The following is a 9,917-nucleotide window of genomic DNA, read 5'->3' on the forward strand; positions in this document are numbered from 1 at the left end:
GTCTCACTTCTTATAGACACTGGTTCCCATATATCAGTTCAATTTTATTTTATTATTTAAAAATTATTTTAATGTTTATTTATTTTTGAGAGAGAGAGAGACAGAGTGTGAGCAAGGGAGGTGCAGAGAGAGGGAGACACAGAATCCTAAGCAGGCTCCAGGCTCCCAGCTGTCAGCACAGAGCCCGACATGGGGCTCAAACTCACAAGCCATGAGATCATAACCTGAGCTGAAGTCAGACGCTTAACTAAGCCACCCAGGCACCCCATTAGTTCAATTTTAAAAGCTTATTCCCAATAACATAGAACAGGAAGTACTCCAGAATGATTATACAAAGTATATGTATATTCTCTAGTTTTTGATAGTGCAATTCTCAGTAGAGAATCCCAGGCTACCCTGTATCTGTGATTTTCACTGTCTGTGTTGACTTTTTAAATCAATTATTAATGTTTTATATTTTTTAGCAACAGAAATCTCCAGGAAATCCAACAAATAAAATCAAATCAAAAAAATTGGATCCTCTCAAAGGCCAGAAAGTTATTGCAAGATGTGATGAAAATGGCTTTTATTTTCCAGGTAGATAATCTATTTTGTAAGATTCTTTTGTTAACTAATATGATATCAGGGACCTGAGGTTCTTAAACTGTGCTTTCCCTAGAATACTACATTTCATAAGCTGTACTAAGATATTCTACTTCTAAAATGAAATGATGATGGGTTTCTACTTATATTTGTAGGGGGGGAAATAGCCAGAAAATATATTTCATCTTTCATTTGTTTAGTAAAAAAATTTACTATACATGTATTATGTTCTATGTATGTAATATTCCTAAAGTGTTGGTCTCGCATAGTGAGCAAGCAGACGAAAATTCTTGTCTTCATGGAGTTTACATTCTACTGAGAGACACAGACAAGCAAGCAAATAAATGTAATGTGTAGTGTGTCAGATATAGTACTGTAGAGAAAAATCAAGCTACAAAGGGAATTGAGAGTGTCAAGGTAAAGGCTGCAATTTCAAATATGGTGGTCAATGAAGAGCTTCTGGGGAAAGTGATGTATGAGTAACACTTAAAGAAGGAGAGGCAAGTCATTAAATTATCTCGGGGGAGGGAGTTCTGAGCAGAAGGAATAGCACTGCAAAGTCCTGAGGCTGGAGTGCATATTGGTGGAAGAGGCCAGTGTGGCTGAACCTGAGAGCTTTTCCCAAGAATTTCCTGGGACATGTGATCCTGAAGGAATCAGCCAGGTGACGTTCAAGTGAGAGCTTTGTAGACAGTGAAAATAATATGTATCTAGAGGTGGAGAAAAACATTTTATATCTGGCAAAATAAAGCAGAGTATGGCTGGAACCTAGAATTCAAAGAAAGATAGGAAATAATAAAGGTCTTCAGAGAGGTAAGTATGAGGCCATTCATAAAAGGTTATGTTAAGAAGTTTGGATTTTACTGGAGAGCCACATTTAAAGCAAGGAAAAACATAGTCACGCTTGAAGTTCACAAAAGCTCTCTCCCATTGTTGTGTAAAGAGTGGATATGGAGTGGGTTGGTTTGGGCCATGTGGTAGATAGTGGTACCTACATGAGATGTTGGTAAGGACTGGAAGACAATGATGTGTCTGGAACATGATGAATTGTAGGTACACTACTTATGTGTTGATGTCTCAAAAATATCTGTCTCCAGACAGATTTTCTTCTTGAGACTCTAGGCCCCTATCTCCAAATGCTTCCAATGCTGAAGTTGTCAGAAAAGCAATTAGAGATAAGGACCTAGAGTCTCAAGAGGAAATCTGTCTGGAGATAGAGATTTTTGAGACATCAACACATAAGTGTCATTGATATCATGTAAGGGCCTATAAGGGAAAAGAGAGCTTAGGAAAAAAGCCCTAGGAAGATCCATGGGGCAAGAAGATGATACCACAGAAACATAGCCAGTCTTGCATAGGCATTATCTGTCAATCACCAGTGAAAAGAATCATCCTTTATTAATGAAATTTAATTAAATCTTTTTAATGGGAAGAATACTTTAGCAGGAGTTTTAGTTTTTGGTAGGCATGTGTGGAGAACTGACAGCTAGGATATTTTATTTGAAATTTGCTGAATGTGCTTTGGAGTTGACTGGATGAGAGTAATTAAATACAGATCTGAGCATTTGAGATGAGCATATAAGCCAAGGCATGAAACTCTTGTTTTCAAGAGCAGGGTCTGAAAACCTTCTGTTTCCCAGATTTGCGAGGTGAGGATTACGCAGAGCTCCCCTTACTTGGTTTTCTGAATTGGAGCCCTAGAGAGGGGTCAGAGACTAATTTGGCAGTTGAATGGAAATGCAGGAAAGGACTAAATTCCAAATGGCTGCATTAGGGCTTGGTATCAATTTGCTGGCCAGGGTTCTGGAGAAAAGTAGAATGCCTCAAACTTTCACTTGGCACCATCCCTGTGTGACAAGAAATGCCAGAGACCTACTGCTGCCAAGGTGGGGAAGTAGAGGAAACAGGTATAACCAGGGCCACATGCAATGCCTGAGATCATGTCAGCAATGATTATTGCCCTGTTTTGTTTTATTTTGTTTTGTTTTGTTTTGTTTTGTTTTGTTTTGTTTTAAATGTGCAATTAGAGGCAGAGAGCACAGACCCCCTAACAGTTGCATGGGATCTGGCTATTCCAGAATTTTTCATTTGCAGCTGTGTTTAAACTCAAGTAAGACAGTTTGGAGGAAATACATTACTCGTATAATCAGTCATTTCTATTAGTGGCTCGTTAGTAAACACTGACTCAGACAATTAAATGCTAATGCATGTGTTACTGGATGTACTTAGTTTTTGTTCCCTCTCCCCTCAATGAATCTTTAATCAGGAATTTCAACCCTACCATCATAGACTTAATCCCTACCATCATAGACTTAAAAAAATAATTTCAGACTTAAAGGAAAGTTGCAAGAATAGAGAACTTTTGTATACTCTTTACCCAGATTTGCCAATTTTTAATTTTGTCATGTTTATTTTACCACATTTATTATTTTATTTTATTCCCTTTCTTTCTCTCTACTTATCTCAACACATACACATTATTTTTCTGAACTATTTGAGATTAGGCAACATTGTTGTGCCCCATTACCCCTTAATGCATCAGTCTGTATTTCTCAAGAACAAGGGTACTCTCTTAACATAATCATAATAAAGTTACAAGATTTAGGAAATTTAACATTATTATACTACTTTTTATCTGTATATTTCAATTTTGTTAACTGTCCCAATTCTGGCTTTATATTTTTTGTCTCTAGAATAGGTCCAGTACAGAATCATGTATTCCATTTAATTAACGTGTCTCCTTAGTCTTCTTTAATCTGGAATTATTTTCCAGCCTTTCCTATCATTTTCCATGATACTGATGTTGAGTAAGGTCAATTACTTTATAGAATGTTCCGCAGATAGCTTAGACTCAGAGTGTGTATTTCTGGACAGATTGCTAGGGCATCCCATCCAGAGGCACATGATGTCCGTCTACCCTCATTAATGACACTAATTGAGATCACCTGGTCACCGTGCATTACTATTTCTCCCTTGGAAAAAAGGCCAAATAGAGGTTTGTGGAGCACAAGCATGATATTCATCGGTGACTCCTTTTCTGAGAACTTCTATTCAAAGCCTGCTAAACATTTCTAATGGAAAATATCTGGCTTTAAAATGTACCTCAGTAGTAGGTGGCTTTGGAGTGACTGGATCAGAGTGTCTGTTGTTTCAGACCAGGAGCTGGAGCAGAGCTGGCCTGGAGGAGAGCTGGCCTGGTTGTGGCTGCTGTCCTTGGCAATCAGGGCAGGGATTTCTGTGTGGCTGACTCTCTCCCAGGGTCAGCGTGGATTATCTAGTTAAGGAATGACTGCATTGTTCAGAATGGAAGTGACAAGCTGATAGCCTGGCTCATCAGCATGATGAAAGGCAAGGAGGAAGATACATTTCAATACCTTATTTTAAGTCCCTATTTGCAGGAACTGGGTCATCCTTCCTGTCCTTCAAGAAGCATTTACTTCAGGAAATTCACGATGATGAAAAATCTTGAGTTGCAAAAATTTTCTGCACTGTGCCAGAGAAGCAAGTTATAATGGAAGAAAAAAGCAGGTGGCAGAGGTGGGAGGGGGGACCTGAATACCTTCTCGGGTATAATGATTTAGGGTCAGAAAATTCCAAGTTTTTATTTATTTGAAGTCTGCCTTTCTCCTCTAGTAGCCATGTGACTGGAATCACTGAAGTTCTCTGAGCCTCAGTTTATCTTTATCTTTCTGAATGAGATTTAAAACAATTAGAATCCCTATAAGGTTGTTATGTAGATTAAATATGGTCATGTACAGGGGTTCCTGGGTGGCTCAGTTGATTAAGCATCCGACTTCAGCTCATGATCTCATGGTTCATGAGTTTGAGCCCCACATCGGGCTCTGTGCTGATGGCTCAGAGCCTGAAGCCTGCTTCGGATTCTGTGTCTCCCTCTCTCTCTGCTCCTCCCCCACTCTCTCTCCCCCTCCCCCTCTCTCTCAAAAATAAATAAACATTTTAAAAAATTTTTACATATGGTAATGTACAGTATTTTCTGAATTGGGAAGTGTCAAGTGCGTGTAAGGAGTTTTTCTGTCATCCCATGTGAAAGCTTCTCTTAGGAGATAGAAACAACTCCTGTCTTCTCCTGGGCATCAAGGGAGCTGCTTGCAATTATAAAACTTTAACAGCCATTTAGAAACCTTAGCAGAAATTCATAAGGGCAAGAATTAGCACAGGGGACAAGAAAGAAACCTGAGGCTGAAGGAAGGAGAGAATATGATGAATAGGTGTGCAAGATGACTTTCAGGGGAGTGGGGCAGGTAGAGGGGCTGCTTTTGGTGAAGCAAAGCTAAAGCCTTTTTTCAGGAGATGGAATTTAAACTGGGCTGTGAATATGAGAAAGTTCTTACAGCCAAAGGTAAAAAGATCCAGTCTCCAGCCAGAGCAATTCCTGTTTGGAGTATAGATTGAGAACTACTCCTGCGTCTTTCACCCCATGAACTGACCTACCTACTTGGAGTATTTCTGCAGTCTTCTGACTGCTGAGAATGGGCCACATTTTTGCCAAGGGCCTCAACAGGGGCACATTCCCTTTTCTCCAGCCTAAGTACAGGAGAGCCCTCTGGCTGAGGTGGGGGTGCAGGTGCGGTTTGTATCCAAGGAAGATGACTGGGATTGCCAAGATGGGGTGAGCCTAAGGAAATAGGCATCATTTGTCTTTATATTTTAAATCTGATTCCTTTCAGGGGTTGTGAAGAAGTGTGTGAGCCCCACCCATGCACTGGTGGGCTTCAGGTATGGAGACACCAAGGTTGTGCCCACCTCATTCATCATGCCTGTCGGGGGTGCCATGCCCTGCCCACTGCTCCAGGTACCTGCTACAGCAATCTTCTCTGGGGGCACTTTCCACCATCCCCACAGTTGTGGATAATGGGATGGTGAGGCCACTGCTGGGCCTTTGCTAAACATCTGGTTGGGCTCCTCTTGGGAGCTTGTGTTTGAGCAGGAAAAGCAGTGGCCCCTGTTCCTCTGGCCTCTTGCCTGGTGACTTTCTTGCTCCGTTTTCATCTGCTAACCCCCTATTGGGTAGTCTCATGACTGCACAGACTGGATTGCATTAGCACCTGTGGCCCTTGTCACTTTACAGAAGATGGTCGTGGAAGGGAGTTGCTATAACTGCTAACTCCCTTAAAACTTTATTTTATTATTTTTTTTTAGTTTATTTATTTTGAGAGAGAAAGTGCATGTGCAAGTGGTGAAGGGGCAGAGAGAGATGGAGAGAATCCCAAGCAGGCTCTGCCTCAGTGCAGAGCCCGATGCGGGGCTCGAACTCATGAACTGCAAGATCACAACCTGAGCCGAAATCAAGAGTCAGACACTTAACTGACTGAGCCACCCAGGTGCCCCAACAACTGCCCTTGAAACTTTTAACTGCAAAAGATTATATTAAAACAGATTTAATAACAAGGGCAGAAGTAGCACTTTCCTTGACATTGTAGTCAGTTAATGCCAGACCTTGATGCCATAATGCAGTTACACCTGAACATGCACTCCACAGGTGAGCTGGGCTGATGTGCTCTCCTCTGCATATGAATTCATAAAAGCTGTGCAGCCTCTGTCCCATCCTCCTGCCACTACCTGCATCTCAGTGCCCAGGCCAGAGAGTAGACCGACAGCCTCCCAGACTTCCACCACTGCCATTCCTTGGACGGGGAGCTGGGAGGAAAAGCGCCGTGAGCACTCCCAGGATTCCATGTTGGTTGTCTGCTGCCACCTCCCCGAGCTGACCCAGAGCACCTGTCGGTGCACTCTGTCCCAGACAGATGGTCCTGTCCATCTGACAAGTGCCCAACAGCCTCTGCATGCCCCTTCACAAGATCTCCCTTCTTCCAGAAGCTGTCTCTTTGTAACTTTTGCCCATGGATTCCAGGCATGTGCTTGGCGGCAACATTAAACAAACCTCCTTTCCTTTTGGTGACGGCCCTTCAGATCAATGAGGACACTGTTTGTATCCCTCCTTGTCTTTATGTGAAATAGGTTACTTTAACCAGTCTTTGTAGGATATGGTTTCCAGACCTCTGGCCATCTTGCATCTTGCTGGCCATCCCCAGGATCCTTGTCAGGTGAAGAAGTCCTGCTAAAATGGGGCTCCCCCAAACTGATCACAGAATTCTGGGTGTGGCCCAGTGAGCCTGGAGAAGTTTGAAACCATTGATTCTTTCTTAGTAGAGAAAAAAATATGTGTTTGAATTGTAGCATTAGTACTTGCTCACCATCTTGGGGTATTTTAAAATATTTGCTATGGCATGATGTTCTCATCTACAGGTTGGAGATTATGTCTTTGCCAAAATTGTGATACCCAACGGATTTGACTTCTATGTCCCTGCCATTGTCATAGCACTTCCGAATCAGGATATGGCCGAAGATAAATTCTACACAGTTTTGAAGTGTAACAACCGGAGAGTAAGTAGGCTTTCAGGGAGGAAAGGGCTTTCTCACTAGGCAGAAGGTAGCTTCTTTTACCCCTACTCTCCTGGGCAATGCCTCTCTTTCCTGGCTCTGCCAGACGTACTGAAGGAATGATTTCCTTGGCTGTACATGTTCCCTTTGCACATCCAGTCTTCAACACAAAATCTACCCTTAGTAAGGTCACCATGGCTCCTATCTCCTTCATCAAATGGCCTTTTTGGCTGTCATTCCGCATTTGACAGCTGGGGAGGCTCATGCCGGTTTTTTACTGTCCTCCCCGGGTTCCTACAGCACCTTTCTCTCTCTCTTCCTTGCCTGCTGCTACTAGCCTGTTCTGGCCTTACATTCCCCTCCCTGTCCTCCTTATGAATTTCCCTAAATGCTTTAGAAAGCCCTTCATTAGTTTACAGATCTGATGATGTCACTTGTCTGCCTGATGTCCCCCCACCACCTTCCCGCAACGCACACATGCTTCTCATCAACCTCAAGAAAAAGCCCAGCCTGATCCCATCATGGCCCCAGCCCTGTGGAAGACTCACTGCTTCCTGAACACTGTTGGCTTCTCTAAGCCCCTAATCTTTCCCTCTTCCTGGACCACCCTCCCTATCTTCTTTCCACAGAAACTCCTGTCACCAGAAAGACTCTGCCTAACTTCCTGCTGAGGACCTCAGGGGTCCCTCTTCCCACACTGGCTTCCTTACCAACCTCCCAGTTCCTTAAAGGCAGGAAGGCAGGGACTGTGACCTATTCATCTTTGTACCCCAGCACAGCACCTGATGAAGGTTCTCAAAATTGCTTTTTTAAATTCTTAAATGAATAACGTTGCTAATGGAAATAACATTGTCTTGATGGACCATTTAATATGCCTGGAAATTAGACCAGCAAGCAAAAAGGAAGAAGCAAAATACTAGTGGCTAACTTTATTAAGCACCTACTATGTGCCACATATACTAATCCAGGTACTTTGTATGTAATGAACAATTGAATGCTCAAAACACTGTGAGCAGGTACATTTACTATCCCCGTTTTGAGATAAAGAAACTGAAGCAGAGAGATTAAGTCACATACAGGGTAAGTGGGACAATGGGCATTTGAACCCAGGCAGTCTGGCTCCACAGCCTACATTCTGAATAAATCTCTTTGCCCAACTGTCTAGTATACAGAATACAAATAACCAGTCAATTCTTGACTATAATATGAGGTGTATTCATCAGAGGAGGAGTCATGGTAAATAAAATTTAAAATTAAGGGCAAGAAGTGAAGACCAGGAGAGCCAGAGGCCCTAGAAGCACTGTATCCAATCTGACAGAACAAGAAAGAGAAAGGGGCACCTTCTCATCAACCCAGGGGGGGAAAAAAAACTGAGAAAATAGACTTTCCGAGAGCTATTTAGATGACAATAAACAGACACCTGGCAGGGCAGCAGGCTGGAAGCTTTTTTCTTTTTAATGTTTAATATTTATTTTTTGAGAGAAACAGCAACAGAGAGACAGAACATGAGCAGGGGAGGGGCAGAGAGAGAGGGAGACAGAATACGAAGCAGGCTCCAGGCTCCGAGCTGTCAGCACAGAACCCGATGTGGGGCTCGAACTCACAGACCGTGAGATCATGACCTTAGCCAAAGTTGGACCCTTAGCCAATTGAGCCACCCAGGCACCCTATCGCAGGAAGCTTTTCTGATATGCAGCACCAGCTCTGGGGATGTCTCCTAGGCAAGAGAGGGGAAAGCAAATCAAGGGACATTTGAAGAGATGTCCCTGAGCATGCCCTAGGGTGTGAGGAGAGTTGATCCCTGAGAAAGAGCTTCAAAGTCCAGGAGGGACCTTGGAATTTACCCACAGGACAGTAAGGCCCTAGAGACTAAAGCAGCATGGTCAGGGGGATAGACATTGAAGACCATTCTGATAGAGATTCATGGGGCTGATGGCGGCACATTAAGCCCGGGGTGGTGGTTATAGTTTCTGAGTCCAGGAAAGAGGTGGCCAAGGCTGAAGTAAAGGTAGAAAGGAAGGTGGTTCTGTTGAGGGATGTGTGGGCATGCATGGGCATGTGCGTGGGCAGTCATGTGCATCTTGTGTGGATGGCCTTGGCATGTGATCCAGGATATGGAGACATGAGAAACGAGAAATGAGAGCACTCAGCGATGACTTTCATTCAGCATGTGATTATCAAGCTAGGTTTTGCAATTTGACTGCCCTCTTAAATGTCACTCTGAATAGGAGAGTGGCTAGCAGCTCTTATAATGGGTTGAGCTAAACAAAATTACATCTAAATTGTGGACATTTCTGACTTAATTTGTGTGAACCCTTTTGGTATTATTACAGGAATTTTGCCCTCGGAGTGCACTTATTAAGATCAGCCAAAACAAGTATGCTCTCTCTTGCTCTCATATAAAATCACCCCCAATTCAGGAGGATCCAAAAGTGTAAGTAGACCCAACTTTTTATACTCCCTGAATTTTATTTATATCTTTGCACCTTTAATCTGTTTCTGGGTTGAGATTCATGATCTCTATAAATACTTGGGGAGAAAAGCAGAAGTGGAGGACCTCCTGCTTAAAATGTGGTTATTTTGTTTTTGTTTTAACGTTTGTTTACTTTTGAGAGAGAGAGACAGAGCGCGAGCAGGGGAGGGGCAGAGAGAGGGAGACACAGAATCCAAAACAGGCTTCAGGCTCCGAGCTGCCAGCATAGAGCCCAACACGGGGCTCGAACTCACAGACCGCATGATCATGACCTGAGCCAAAGTCGGACACTTAACCAACTGAGGCACCTAGGTGCCCCTAAAATGTGGTTTTATGATTATTATTCCTTCAACATCGCACCTCTTACTTGCTGACTATTTGTCTGTCTGCTTCTAATCTCAAATGCAACATTATTTTACTGACTCCTCAGAAAAGTATTCAATCCTGTCATGGGCATGAA

At 42.9% G+C, this 9,917-nt stretch overlaps 1 protein-coding gene across 1 annotated transcript; it reads left to right on the forward strand.

The window, feature by feature from the left end:
• The first annotated feature begins 435 nt into the window (after nt 1-435).
• Nucleotides 436-9,444, forward strand: LOC125916782 (von Willebrand factor A domain-containing protein 3B-like). Its single transcript, XM_049623075.1, has 4 exons — nt 436-576; nt 5,271-5,395; nt 6,850-6,987; nt 9,318-9,444. The coding sequence occupies exons 2-4, from the start codon at nt 5,357-5,359 to the stop codon at nt 9,420-9,422; spliced, it is 282 nt and encodes a 93-aa protein (XP_049479032.1). The 5' UTR covers nt 436-576; nt 5,271-5,356; the 3' UTR covers nt 9,423-9,444.
• The last annotated feature ends 473 nt before the right edge of the window (nt 9,445-9,917 follow it).

The sequence above is a fragment of the Panthera uncia genome, unplaced genomic scaffold (genome assembly GCF_023721935.1).
Source record: "Panthera uncia isolate 11264 unplaced genomic scaffold, Puncia_PCG_1.0 HiC_scaffold_1149, whole genome shotgun sequence".
In the NCBI taxonomy this organism is placed as follows: domain Eukaryota; kingdom Metazoa; phylum Chordata; class Mammalia; order Carnivora; family Felidae; genus Panthera; species Panthera uncia.

Coding starts and splice junctions, on each gene's coding strand:
- LOC125916782 (XM_049623075.1), top strand. CDS start 5,357: ATGCCTGTCGGGGGTGCCATGCCCTGCCCACTGCTCCAG. Junction 5,396..6,849: donor TGCCCTGCCCACTGCTCCAG/GTACCTGCTACA, acceptor TCTCATCTACAG/GTTGGAGATTATGTCTTTGC. Junction 6,988..9,317: donor TGAAGTGTAACAACCGGAGA/GTAAGTAGGCTT, acceptor GTATTATTACAG/GAATTTTGCCCTCGGAGTGC.